Source organism: Condylura cristata, unplaced genomic scaffold (assembly GCF_000260355.1).
Source record: "Condylura cristata isolate star-nosed mole 26May11 unplaced genomic scaffold, ConCri1.0 scaffold00015, whole genome shotgun sequence".
Taxonomy (NCBI): Eukaryota; Metazoa; Chordata; class Mammalia; order Eulipotyphla; family Talpidae; genus Condylura; species Condylura cristata.
Window position 1 is genome coordinate 2,856,708 of NW_004567116.1, and position 13,920 is coordinate 2,870,627.

The 13,920-nt window shown below is 62.6% G+C and overlaps 2 protein-coding genes across 3 annotated transcripts in view; one reads left to right on the top strand and one right to left on the bottom strand.

The window, feature by feature from the left end:
• The window catches only part of MACROD1 (MACRO domain containing 1), a 116,763-nt gene that overhangs the window by 19,034 nt on the left and 83,809 nt on the right, over positions 1 to 13,920 (top strand). The gene's annotated exons all lie outside the window — the stretch shown is intronic.
• On the bottom strand, positions 11,869 to 13,914 carry FLRT1 (fibronectin leucine rich transmembrane protein 1). Its single transcript, XM_004682681.2, has one exon. The coding sequence runs from the start codon at positions 13,871 to 13,873 to the stop codon at positions 11,918 to 11,920; it is 1,956 nt and encodes a 651-aa protein (XP_004682738.1). The 5' UTR covers positions 13,874 to 13,914; the 3' UTR covers positions 11,869 to 11,917.

The window sequence follows — 13,920 nt, forward strand, 5'->3', positions numbered from 1 at the left end:
GTGGCCAGGAGTCAGGGAGGCCAGCAGGTCCCCTGGCTGCTGAGACGCTGTCACGCCTGATGTGGGGAAGCCTGTGTGCTGGCCCGCGCCGAGCCTCTCCCAGCTGCAGAAAGGACCCCCAAGAGGGTTCTGGCAGCCATTCTTCCCGGAAACGAGGGGCTTAATTTTTCCTGGCTCCCTAAATGTTATTGCCTTTATATGCTTTGGAAATCAGTTTTATGGCTTCTGTTGCTTGTATATGGAAGCGCTGGAAATAAAATGTCGGGAAGCTCTGGTCTTGAAAGGCCAGGGGCCGAGGGTGAGGGGCGGGGCTCGGCGTGTCCTCCCAGACCTGAGTCCTTTAGGAACCAGGCGGGCTGAAGGCGGGCGGAGCAGGACGGTGTGTGCCATAGGGGAGGGTCACCCTGAGGCTTAGGGACTGCCCCTCTGTGTCAGGTGTCCTCACTGACCCACCCTGGGAGGGCAAGTCACTCACCCCTTGATGCCCAGCTGTGCCAGTCGGCTTCCTTTGGGGCCATGGGGCACCCGCCAGCCTTGGCACACTTGACCTCTTAGTATTCTCAGCAAGCCCCCTGGGTTTCTCCAGCTGAGCCCCTCCGCCCGGGGGGGCGCCCCATCTTCCCACAGAGTCCCCTGCCTTGAGCTGGGGCGGCGGAGTGGAGAGTAAGTTTGAGTACCCCGAGGCCCACACGATTCCGCTCCCCTGTCCTGGGCCCTCGGGCTCCCAAGCCAGGGCCTGAGGGGCTGCCTCAGAGCAGGCTGCGTCTCCGCTCCTTTCTTAATATGCGAAGAGCGCCTACAAATCAATAAGAAAAATGGGGAAAAGATGTGGACAGGCATTTCCCAGTAGGGGAGAAAACAAATGGCCAGCAAACAAGCAAAAAGATGCAGAACTTCGCCAGTAATCACGCACAGGCTAATTGAAATACGCGGCATCATTCTTCACGCCGGCGGCGGAGGCCGAGTGTGCTCCTGGGTCGGCCTGCAGTGGGAGCGGCCGTTCTGGGGCTCGCCCCAGCCCCCCGGGGGTCCGGAGCAAACCAGCGTGTGGGAGGTGCGGGTGCTGCTTCCTGCCAGAAGGCAGCTGGGTGCCTCCGCTCCCTGTGGCCGTGTGGTAGCAGACGGCACTCCACGACGTGGGGGTGTAAATCAGACCACAGCAGAGGTGGGGACGCCCAGAGCCGGCAGCCTACCTGTTCTTGTGGCTTCTTCCGGCACCCCGGGACCTCCTGCCGTCTCCTGACCTTCGCCCTCTCCTGACCTTCGCCCTCTGGGCATCCTGGCTGGCCCAGCACATCTGCCCCGACAGTGCCCGCCTGTCCCACAGCTTTGCTAAACACCTTGGGGGTGTCACAGCTGCATGTTCTCCCCCCCTTCCTGGTCTTTGTGCCAGGGGGCATCCTGGTTTCCACGGCTCCCACTCAGGCGTCGTGTACCCCAGGCAGCTTCCCTGGCCTGGGTCAGTGTCCCTCCTGACTCGTCCTCGGTGCTGCAAGGCGGAGCCAGAGAGACATGGCCCGGGCAGTCCAGACACCCTTGGGAGCTACGGCCACGTGTAGGGCCCTGGCCTGGGGACGACAGACCTGGGTGGAGGGTCGGGAAGGGGGAGCCAGGCGGAGCAGCCCTGGCTGACGGGTTGGCGCAGCGCTGCTCAGGGCAGAGAGCTGCGGGGGCCCAGACACCGGCTCCGCCTGCAGCCCTTATCTGCGGGGCCAGGCCGCGTGCCCGGCAGAGCTGCCTTTGATGCAGGGCGCAAAGGGGAAAGCACCAGACTTCATGCGGCTCTGGCCGGGGAATCTGGGTCTCTGAGTCCTTGAATCACCCTCCCGCCCGCCACCCCTCTGTGACTCCGTGGGCAGAGCCAGCGGGTCGCAGAGCCCGATGGTCTCCAGCCTGGAGCTCACCTTGGGGTTCGCAGCCCCCTGCCTGACGGCCCCTCCGCACAGGCCGAGCCCCCTGCCATGCTTCTCTTTCCCACCCCCCAGACTGAGGTGTGTACCCTTGATCATTCAGAGTGAGGATGAGGAGTCCTCCTCTCAGAGGGGCTCAGTGTCTAGTGGGGGACAGGCCCCGGCACAGGGTGTGAGTGCCTTGATGGGGAACCCCTGTCAGGGGAGGCTCCCCACATCCCTGGCAGATGTGGGGGGCTGGTGCCGCTGGGGCCCGCTGCCTTGCCTCTCTCAGATGGGCGCCTCTTTAGGGAATCACCCCCAGTGGTGAAGTTACGGGTCTGCATGTTCCCTCGGGAAGGAGGCGGCTTTGTTAGGAGACCTAGAGGCGGAGCCCCGGTGCCCCTGTGGTCCCCCCTAAACTTGGGCCTCCTGCCATACGTACCCCGGGCTGGTGACAAGTTCCATCTGACCACCTCCGGGGGGCGGGGGGGCTGCCTGGCGGGCTGTTGGGATCCCACATGCCCCAGTGACAGCGCCTCACCCCAGCCTGGTAATCTTGGGGCTCAGGAGGATGCTGGCCCCTTTCTCTTGCCCCCCCATGACTAATCCATTCGCCAGGGCCTGATCTAGGAGGAAGCTAATTAAGGAATTTCTGCACTTGGCTTAGCCTGAACTCTGGAGATCTTGGTCTTCCTCAAGTATCTGGAAACAGGCAGAGGGAGAAGGCGAGAAAGAGCCTCAGATGAGCCCCAGAGTCTCTGTAAAAGACTTAATCCCCCCAAACCGGCAGGAATCAACAGCCCCTGGCACAGAGCTGCTGAGAAGGGGCAGGAGGCTTGGAGGACAGGGGGACTCTGGGTCACCCAGTGGCCCTGGCACACCACACCTTGCCCACTGTCTGTGAGGGGCACACTGTGCATCCCCCAAGAGTTTTGGGGGCCCCCTCACTGCACCGTTCTCCAGAGCAGTGAGAGGCACAGCTCTGGGGGGGGGGGTTTGCCTGCGTTGAGAGCTGCTGCCGGGACTGGACATAACAGATGCTCAGTGAAATGGGGGTACCACACTGCCCCCCTCCTTCCGTAAAGAGCCTGTTTGCCTCCCAGGTATTTTTAGTCAACTAACCCAACTAACTCGACGCCCTCCCTAGCCGGGCCTGGCTCACGGCAGGCTCGCTCAGGACTTGCCGACTGTGGTGGCCGCGGGGCCTGGGACAGGTAGTTTCTGCTCGCAGACAGGCACCACTGCTGCCTTTCGAAAACACCTCTACAGGTCTTTGGGGGTTCACCGCACCCCAAACACGGGCGGGGGTCTAAAAGCCGTCCTCCCTGTCACTCTGAGTATTGACTGATGCCTCAACCTGGGGACAGTCAGCTGCTGCCTCTTTGCACCCCCTTCCTGCTCCCCCAATTCCTCTGCAGGGCTGGGGGTAGGGCAGGAGCATTTAGACCTGCAGATCCCCGTGTGGGGGGTGGAGAGGGGGCACTTGCCTGCATCATGGAAATAAAAATGATAAAAACCTGCCACTGAATGCTGGTGGCAGTAAATTACTTAACACCTGAAACAGGTTGAAATGTGGCCGCCATGGCTTTTAATAAGCTGGTCTCCGATGCAGCCGCTTCCGAGTAAGCGAGCGGCCAGGTCTCTTCTCGAGGCATAATTTCATCGCGTCCGAGGCTTGGCAGTGGTGCAAATAAGATTTCACTTCCCCTGTAAATCTCAGGAAGGTGGGGTGGGGGTGTTGGGATTTCATTTGTGCTGTCAGTTAGCAGCTCACACAGCCCATTTTCTTTGCCTGGGGGAAGGCTCTTGGGGGGGGTGGGGGAGGGGAGGGCGGGAGGCAGGTGCCGACCTGAGGACCCAGGTGCAGCAGGTGGGGTGGGGGAGGGGAGGGCGGGAGGCAGGTGCCGACCTGAGGACCCAGGTGCAGCAGGTGGGGTGGGGGAGGGGAGGGCCAGAGGCAGGTGCCGACCTGAGGACCCAGGTGCGGAGGGAAGGGCACAGGCCGGGGAGTCCACCTTGTTTGGGAGCTGCAAGTGGACGAACAAGCTTTCCCCAGACCCAGGCAGCACTGGGGTCCAGCCGGGGACCTTGCTTCTGCCCAGGACCTAAGCAGGTGTGAAGACTGCGCTGGGAGCTTGGGTGTGGGGGGTCGGTTAGGGGCTGGACACCTTCAGGCTTGATCACCTCTTTTCCAGGATGCTTGGTGGGGTCTAAGGCCACTGCTAGTAGCAGGGGCAGGAGGGAAACTTCTGGAACTTGGCGGTACCAGGTTCGAGCAGGGTGGGGGTAATGCCCCCCACTCTTTCTCCGCCTTGAACTGGAACTTTCTGCCCTGCCTCTGACAATGGCATTAATCCGGTGGTTTCCAAGTTCATGTGACTGTGAACCCCTGCTGGGCAAACCGCTGTTACCTCTAGGGCCCGAGGAGCGCAGTCAAGGAAGCAGCCCAGGGTTTGGGGTTTGTGGCTGGGTCCCCAGCACCACTGTGTGGAGGGTGAGGCGAGCTGGGGGCGGGTCCGTGCAGGGAGGATGCTGGCTCCAGCCCATAGTGGGGCCTCAGTTGGTACCGGCTGCCCGCCTGCCCCTTCCCGAGCACCCTCTGAGCACTGGCCTGGCTGTAGTGGTGTGCGCCGGCCCCTGCAGTGGGATGGGTGGCGGTGAGGACTGAGAGAGGAGGGTGGGGGCGCGGGGCACCTGAGGGGTCAGGGGCCCCGCACCCCCATCAGGTGACCCGCCATCAAAGCAGGTGGAAAGATAAGTGTGCTCCCCGGAATCTAAGGAAAAGCTCATTAACCCGTGTCCAGACATGAAATCAGATCTAAGGCAGAAGTAATGAGTTCTTATTTTATGTTAAATTTAGCAGAAAGTGCTATTGTTCTCGTGGAAAATAATTTTTCCTCCCCCTTGTGGGAGGTGGGAGATCAGATAAGGCCTGGGGAGGTGCGTTCAGGGTGGGAGGGGGTCTGGGAAAGGAGCCCAGGTGTGTGCTCACGGTAGGGGCGGTGTGGACAGGTCGGGGCTGGAAAGATGCACCCCCACACCCCTGAAGTTCCAGGCTTATCGGGTGTCCCCACCGGGGCTGGAGCCTCTTACGGGATAACCCGCAGCCTCACTAATCTCGTAGGCGTCCTTCAGCCGCCAGCCCCCTGCCCTGGGCCCGGGATGGGGTGAAGATGGGGTCCATCCCGCAGAAGGGGCAGTGTTTTGCTTTGAGGGGTGCCCCACTTGTCCGTGGGTGTCGCCGTCACCACCGGAGGATCCCCACAGCCGAGCCCGCCCTGGGCGTGGGTCCGGGAGCGGCGGGCGTGGTGGGCCGCCGAGCCCACAGGGCGCCTCAGCCCTGGCGCTGGCCCACGGCACCGCGCTGAGAGGCAGCAGCCAGGAGGACGGTCAAAGTTAAATCTTCTATTTATTTCAAGAAAGGACAAGGAAAGTGGACCTGGACATCTTATATGAAAACAGACAAACAGAAAATAGGACCAAATAGTCGATCACATTCAGCTCAACGTTGAAGTTCAAGGCACCTACTGGAAGGAGGTCAGAGGGCGGCTCGCAGTGCACTTTGGTCTGGGTTGTCGTCGTGGGGTGGGTCTCAGTTTCCCCGAAAGCCCTGTTTGGAGGGGAGGCTGGGAATGAGGCAGGTGGGCCCGGGGCCCGCCAGCCGGCAGCAGCGGTGGGAGCAGCCGCGCACCCCGACATTGCTCCGTCCTTCAGAACAAGGAAGGAGCGTGGCCGCCTGGGGCTGCCTGAGGGGGGCGGGCAGGGCCCAGAGGGTGCCCAGACAGGGGTCCCTCGGGTGCAGAAGGAGCGGCGAGCTTGGGAGAGACCGGCCTGCCCTCGCGTGCCATCAGCCGGCCGGGCACCCGCCTTCCGTAGCAGAGGGACCCTGCAGGGACGGGGGTGCTGGGCTGGGGAAAAAAGCGAAGGCTTGTTTCTGGGGTCTGGGTGTCTCCTGCCAGTCAGAGGGGGCATCTTGAGGACACTCAGTCCTCCCCGTTGGGGAGGTCAACCCCAGCCGCGTGGGGGTGGACGACCCCCTTGGGAGGAGAGCGCGGGCAGCTGGCTTGGCTCTGCAGAGGCTCCTCTTGCTTTTGCTTTCTTGGTCTTGAGAAAACCGGGGTAGTTCTTCCAGGTGGTGGCTTGGGGTGCGGGAACTCGAAAGGAGTGTTAGGCAGGGCGGATGCCCCGTTCTTCACCTTCCTGATCACCCACCCGAGGCTCCACTGGGCTCCACTGGGAGAGGGGAAACGGAGTCACCCAGGCCAGTGGCTCGAAGCTGACTGTCGGTGGGTCCAAGGGACAGCAGAGAGCCGCCCCGGGCTGGGCCGGCCGCTGGGGGAGGCGGGGTGAGGGGGAGGCCACCCCCACACACCCCCCTGGCCTGAGGAGGCAAGCGGGGAGGACTGAGGAGAGAGGCCGGAGCAGGCCTGTGTGTCAGGCACCTGCTGGGCCTCAGGACCGGCCTGGAGGATGGCCCCAGCGCGTCCACCCTGACCCCTGTGAGAGGTCAGGGTGGTGGCAGCCAGGACCTTCTCGCAGGGACTCTCTGGGCGTGGCCTTCTGGGCTTGCTGGTGGGGGGCGTCGGGGTGTGTGTGGGAAGGACAGCTACGCAGGTCCTGGCGGCCGACTCCCAGGCGGCACGGCCATTCCCCGGCACCAGCCAGGCTGCTCAGTCAGCGGTGGGGCCTGCAGTGGGCTCAGCAAGTGGGGCCTGACGAGGTCTCCAGTGGGGAGGGGGCAGGACCCCCAGGCCCTCCCGGGGAGACGCGGGGAGAAGGTGGGCTTTGGTCCTCGGTCCCAGGGGGCACACCTGCAAAGCTCATTTGCCGTGAGAAAGTGGGCCTGACGCTGGCATTGTGGAAATTCTGAAACCAGAGGGGCAAAATACTTCTGCTATGTTAAATATGCAGAGGGAGGGAGGGGCGTCAAGAGCCGAGGGAATCTTTTGTGATTGTTTTTAAAGAAGCAAATGTGGATATTTCAGGCAACTACTTGGAACATTTCAAAGAAATGGAAAATGCTTGAAAAAGCAGGGTGAAGAGCCGCACCCCCCGCCCCCAGCAGCCCCAACCTGGCTGGGAGGAAGGACTGAGGCAGCAGCTGGGACGGAGAAACAGCCCTACAGGCTGGGGGCAGCCTGGGCAGCCGGGGCCTGGGTGGCCGCGTCCTGGGGCAGCAGGGCTTGGCGTCCCTGACCCTGTTTCCCCTCCGGCTGGGGTGGGAGGTGTCTGCACTTCCTCTCCCCCTACCCCTTGGACAAGGATGTGGGGGTCTGGCCTCATCGCTGGTGGCTCTTGCTGGGCCTGGACAGCCTGACGAGGGCATGGCCCTGACCAGGGATTGCAGGGGACGGGGTCACTTTGAGCAACCCTTCTTGACCGCTTCCTCACAGGATCCTCAGGGGATGAGCAAATAAAGGAGGGAGCCGGGATCAGGTCTTGGTGTAGGCAGGAAACTGCCACAGCCCCAGGGCAGGGGAGTTGGACTTGGATGCTCCCTGGGACGGGGAGCTCACTGCCTGCTTCCTTTGTCGGACCAGAGTTTCTCTTCCTCACCTTAGTTTCCCCTTTACAGTTGGCACCATGCCCCTCTCACTGACTGCAGGGAGTGGGTCAGAAGCAAATCCCTGCCCCCTCTCAGCCTCTAAAAGACAAAGGAACCAGAAAAGCTCAGAGGCCCCCTCTAAACCACTGGGTGAGCCACTTCCCCATGCCTTTCACCCCTGAAGGCCGAGGTCAGGGGTGGAGTCTGGTGTCTGAATGACTCTGTGGGCTGAAGTACTGGCCCCGGCCCCCCAGACCTGAGCACAGGGCACGGCAGGAGGAGAACCAGTCTCCCCAAAGCCCTGCTCAGACCCAACATGAGCCCCCGGAGCCCCCCCAACTGCAGCTGCTCGGAGGTAGCCCCTCAGCCAGTCCGGAAAATCCCTCTTTGCACGCAGCTACGGGGGCAGGTTCATAAAATGCGGAAAATCCCCCTTTCCATCACCTCCAAGGAGTTTAATCTCTCCTAATCAATTTAGCAGACTCGCTTGGTTGTAAACGCTAATGATTTGCATTTTTGAGCCTTTTTATCCCTCCTTAAGAGAAAAGATTGCCTGCTCTGGGGGCCGTGCGGGCCGTGCGGCTTGTTAGCGCTCACCCAGCCGCCCAGCCCGCTCCGTGCAGAGTTGAGTTTGGGGAGCAGACCTGGGTGCCTGGGGCGCCGCAGCTGACCAGGCTGTACCCTGGGGCTGGGGACGAGGTCTGGCCTTGGGGCCCAGTCCACTGGGGGGGCGGTCCACTAGGGCCCAGGCCCCTCCCAGCGGCCGCCCAGCTCTGTCCCCTCGCTTTCCGGCTCCATTGCTCCCTGCCTGCCGCATTCAATTTTCCTTGTTGTATTTTTCATAAGCACAAAGCTCAGAAGCCCCATCCTCCTCCCTGGCGCATTCAGAGGGAGCAGATTTCTGAAGTGGGTTGGCTCTGGGACTTGAGCTGCCATTGTGGGGGGAGGGTGGTGTCCTCCCCTCCATCCTCTGCTTAGGGGTGCAGGAGGAGGCTCAGCTGCAGTCCTGAACATGGCCCCCGACGCCTCCTCAGGCCCAGTCAGCCCTCTAGGACCCCACAGGGACCCTCACCGGCCGGCCCCTCCTCCTCTGGGCCTCCTTCCCTGGCCGGGACCAGCTGGCACCTCCAGAATTAGCAGAGGGCCTCCCACCTGACCCTTGGAACACCCAGGTTTCCTGGGGCAGCTAGCCCTGCTTTGGCCACTCTCACTCTCTCTTCCGCTCTGGAAACCCTCCCTGAAGCCCCTCTCACGCTCTGCCCGGCCTCAGTTTCCCCTTGTTGGGTGGGTCCCCCAGCCACGGCATCATTGCAGTTGCAGTCTCCTCCCCTGCCAGCATCGCCTGGACAGGAAGGAGTCAGGCCCGCAGGCCCTGGTGGGGCTGTCCTGTCCAGCGGGCCAGCCGCTGCCATGTTAACCCAGAGGCCGGGGAGCAGGAAGATGGAGGCTTCTGAGTGAGGCCGGGAAGAGGGAAGGAGAAAGGGAAGAAAAGAAGCTTTTGATGCACATCATGTCTGCGGAATTGAGTATGACTAATTAATAGATTTTATTCTTAGCAATCTCTTAAGCATCCCATACGCGGCCCCACGCCTGAGCTGGGCTTACAAGAGGCCTCGTTGGCAAAATGCAAATGCCCTCCTCCCTCCCTGCCTCCTCTTGCCTTTTTTTTTTAAGGGGAAATTTAAAGGAAAATTGCCATGTAATAGAAAAGAGATCCCAATCACTACATCTAATTACCACGAAGGGTAAACCACTTAACCAAAGAAATGTCGGGGGCTTTTTTTTTGACTTTAAACCTGCCTTAAATGCCACAAGATGCACTCATTCATGCTGAGGCCAAGGAGGTGGTTCTGGCTAGTCAGAGGCTGTGAGGGTCACGTCAGCTTTCACAGAGGAACGTTCTGGACAGAAGTGGTGGCCGGCCCTGGGCTGGTCAGCCAGATCCTGTGTCCTCGGCGGGGGAGACCAGGCGCCCCGAAATGCCCTCTCTGTTGGGCTGTGGTCGGCCATCTAGTAGGAGTTAGACCGGGGGGGAGAAAGGCTGCCAGAGTGGACCTGCTTTTAGGCAGCCCCCAACCATGAGGCAGCAGGCCTCATTCTCAGGATGGACACCGGGGCCATGTCAAGATATTGGGGTGCTGGGGGGCGGAAAAGATGACAGCGGGCCAGCAGGGTCATCCCCAGCGGCTTAGCTCTCACTGGCTCAGCTCCCGCCTGAGCCCCATCAGACAGGAGCCTGGCCCAGGAGGCCAGCGGGAGCCTGCTTTGTGCTATGGAGGCCTGGGCTTGGTGGCCACTGCTGGCACAGCTGGACTCCTTCCTCCAGGGCATTCTGGACCTTGAAGGGGGTGGTGTGGGCAGCGGGGGCCTGAGGCAGCGGTCGGGTGGCCAGAGCAGAGGCAGCAGTGGGTACCTGAGGGAGGGGACCTCGTTTCAGACAGCAGAGACCTTGAACTCCTGCCCCGGCTGACGCCCCACACCCCCTCACGCACCCTCTCCTCCCAGACACTGACGGGGGCCCTCTGCTCCTCCCCAGCTCCCTGGGATGGGCCTGTATGGGGGGGTTGTCCCAGGCCAAGGGGAAGGCGACCTTTACCCCCACGAACAAGTAAGGCTTGCAAAAATGTCTCCCCTGATCTCGTTGTATGAGAAAATGATTCAGGTGGGAAAAGCGAAAAAGGCTTAGTTTAGAATGAAACGTCCGTGCCCCGGCCTCTCCCTTGTGGGGGGCCTGGCCCCCGGGTCTGGCAGGGCACCGCCCCTCCTGTCTCTCAGCGGCTGCGTCTGTGCCTTTCGGCCACCTCGGCACGGACAGGGCCAGCAGCATCTTTTCATGTCGGTAGCAGCCGGCCCAGGCCTGTCACTGGCGACCCGGTGACCGTGTTCAGCTTCCTCTCCCTGCCTTGGGCTTTTGTCAAAGCAGCCGAGGCCTTTTGAAAACACCACGGCCGGGAGCCAGACCCCTTCTCATCCTCCCTGCCCTCGGACCCGCGTTTCTCCTTTGACACGGCTTCTCCCTGGTGCAGGACAAGTGGCATGTTGACAGACGGTGACCCGGGCCCCCAGGGGTGGGGCGCAGGAGCGAAGAGAACCCCAGGCCCCGCTGTCTCTTCTTTCCAGATCTGTTGTCATTATTCCATCATCGTTTTAATCTCACGGCTCGCGGAGCTGCAGTCGGTTGATAGATGGCCACCGGCCATTCTGACTTCAGAGGGAGGAGAGCTAGCCTGGCTCTAGCCTCCTCCTTGGGGAGGAGGCCGCGTGTTAGAGCGATCTGGCCTCCCTCCTGCAGAGCAGACTTCCAGGGGTGGCTGTGAGGCTGGAGGGGGAGGTGCCGTCTCCCAGGGCTTTTCTGAGAATTTACATGGCTTTTTCTGGGCTTTGTTTGAGCAGCCATGGAAACCATTCGGTCTGATCAGTTGGTGGGAGGGAGAGGAAGCAACAACCTGTCCCTGTGCCAATTACCTGTCCCGTGAGGAAGCACATAGCAAAGAGTTAAGTGCTCAGAAGGTAGCTGTCGGGCTGTTTGCACGTGTGTGGGGTGGGGGAGAGAGATAAGGACACTGGCCGTGGAAGAAAGCTTCTCTAGTATCAGAAAGGCGCCCCCAGCTCTGGCCAACCTGAGATAGGATCGAACTGAAGGCTACGGCCTTCCTAGCTACCGGCGGACAGACACACCTCCGCCTTTGCAAACAGCACTGTCCCGCCCGACTCCCTGGCCCCCACGCTTTGTCTACTTACTCGAGATTTCTGGGAGGAAGCAACCTCGCCTTGACTACTGTCTCGGGAAATCGCAGGACGTGACCCAGGCAGCCCTGCCAGCCCTGTGTGGTGCTGTCTGCCACTGAGTTAGCCACCGACAGAGGCAGGTGGGAAAGCGCCCCCTGCGTGCTGCGGAAGCCGCCGCTTCCGAGGGTCCGCGGACTGTGGTGCACGGGACCGAAGAGGGCCTCAGTGTACGAAAAAGAAGGTTGGTTTTTAATCGACTACAGAATTGTTCAAAGAATGCAGTGAAAGGCGCTATTTCTGCCCATCTGGAAGGGAGACGTACAGAGAGAACCAGGGAAGAGGTTTCAGGGCAACATCTCCACGGCAAAGCTCTCGGCTCGCGCCTTCCCTGCTGAGGCGCCTGGAACCTGTCCCCGGCGGGCCTGGCGGCCGATGGCGCCGGGCCCAGCGAGCAGGCGGCCGGCGGCGTCTCTGGGGCGGCCCTCTCCGGCCCTGCGCGGGTAGCCCTGCCAGCCGGGTGAGAGCCCACCCAGCCCCGGCTCTTGACCTGCAGTGCTCCCCTCCCGGCTGGCGACGTCAGGTCTCCCTCCTGCTTCCCTCCGGTTAAAAAAAAAGGTTTTCCTTGTGTTCTACCAAGTCATCCGCCCTCCCGCACGTGCCTCTGCTGGGAGAGTCCCGGTGGCTCGCGTGCGCGTGGCGGTGGGGGCGGCCGGCGGGGCGGGCCCAGCTCGCCAGGCGGCGGGCGGCGGCGTCAGGTGTAGGCGTAGTCCGCGTCCGGGATGCCGGCGTCGCGGTAGCCCCGCGTGGTGCCGTAGCCCACGGTGTGCGTGCCCTTGCAGAGGCTGCTGCCGTTGGACGGGAAGATGGTGTGCACCACGTACTCCTCTTTGGCGCGGTAGGGGTTGACGGGCAGCATCTGCAGCCCCGGGCCGCGGATCTCCAAGATGGAGTTGTCCTTCTTGGTCCCCGACTGCACGTAGTCGTCTTTTTTCCGGCTGCCGCGGTTGTAAGCCCGCTCCCGGCTCAGCAGCTCCCCCGCTCGGTGCACGTACCAGCAGACGGCTCCGAGGACCAGGAAGAGGAAGACGAGGGCGGCCGCGCCCCCGATGATGCCGGCCAGGGGCAGCCCGGCCAGGGGGTCGGCGTTCTGCTCCTGGTTGAGCGTGGTGGTGGGGCCGTAGCTGTCTGCGGTCTCTGCCTTGGCGCACACCGGCGTCTCGTCGGCCACGTAGGTGTTGCCGGTCTCCATGGTGACCATGCAGATGATGTAGGTGGACTTGGGCTCCAGGGCGGTCAGCAGGTACTCCGTCTTGTCCCCCTGCACCAGGGTCTCGGTGATGGAGCCCACGGCCGGGCTGTGGCCCAGACGCAGCCAGCTGAGCCGGAAGGAAGAGGCGGGGAGCGTGGCCTTCCACGTGATGCGGATGGAGTCCGCCGTCAGGGCCTTCACGTGGAGGACCAGGGTCTTGGCGCCCTCACCCGTGGCCATGGGGTAGTCAAGGCTGGAGTCGGGGAGGCGCAGCCCCGGTCTCTTGGCCTTGAGGGTGAAGAGGGAGCCCTGGGGCGTGGTGGCCGAGGCGTGGTTGCTGGCCGTGGTCTTGGGGGCGATGTTGGACATGCCGCCCTGCGACCCCGCCTCGGAGCACTCGTCCATCTCGCTGGTGATGTCCTTGATGGCCATGCCCCGCACCTTCTCGGGGCCCTGGCACATGAGGCCGCGCACGTTGACCACGGCCGCCCGCGCCTTCACCCAGTCCCGCAGCCACATGAGGTTGCAGCCGCAGAACCAGGGGTTGTTCCTGAGCAGCAGCTGGGCCAGGTTCTCCAGGTCGTCGAACAGGCCGCGGGGCAGCGTGGTGAGGTTGTTGTTGGACAGGTCCAGGCGCTCCAGCTCGCGCATCTTGGCCAGCGTGTTGTAGGGCACGTGGCTGATGGCGTTGTCCTGCAGGTAGAGCCTCTGCAGGTGGGCGCTGGGCAGGTTGAGGGGCGGGGCGGCCAGCGAGTTGCGCACCAGCGAGAGCTCGGTGAGGTTCTGCAGGCGGCTGAAGGTGTCGTCCGCGATGCGCTGGTTGGCCAGCAGGTTGCCGTCCAGCACCAGGCGCCGCAGGCTGTGGAGGCCCCTGAAGGCGTGCAGCGGGATGGTGGAGATGCGGTTGTCGTCCAGCCGCAGCTCCTCCAGCGTGCGGGGCAGCCCCGAGGGGATGCTGCTCAGGTGGTTGCGGCTCAGGAAGAGCAGCTTGAGCTGCTTGCTGTCGGCGAAGGCGTCCTCCTCGATGCTGACGGTGGACACGGAGTTGTCGTCCAGGTGCAGCTTCTCCAGCAGCGGGATGCGGGCCAGCGAGTCCCTGGCGATGGTGCGCACGTTGTTGTCCTGCAGGTGCAGCTCCCGCAGGGAGCGGGGCAGGTTCACGGGGAACGCGTCCAGGTCGTTCTCATACAGGTAGATGACCTGCACGCTCACCTTGGTCTTGAGGGCCTGGGGGATGCCGGCGTTGTTGATCTGGTTGTTCTGCAGGTAGAGGGTGGTGGCGTCGTCGGGGATGTCCGCGGGGATGGAGGTGAGTCCCCGGTCGTTGCAGTAGATGAAGCCGTTGTCGCAGCGGCACACGGAGGGGCAGGTGGTGCTGTCGATGACCTCCGTCAGGAAGGCGATCAGCCCGTAGCAGAGAAACAGCCAGTCCCGCAGGTCCATGGTGGCCGTGGTCATCACCACCGTGGCCGTGACTGTGGCGGCGGGCGTGGCGGCGGCGGGGG

Bases quoted from the DNA above. Each gene is read 5' to 3' on its own strand.
- FLRT1 (XM_004682681.2), bottom strand. From the start codon at position 13,873: ATGACCACGGCCACCATGGACCTGCGGGACTGGCTGTTTCTCTGCTAC.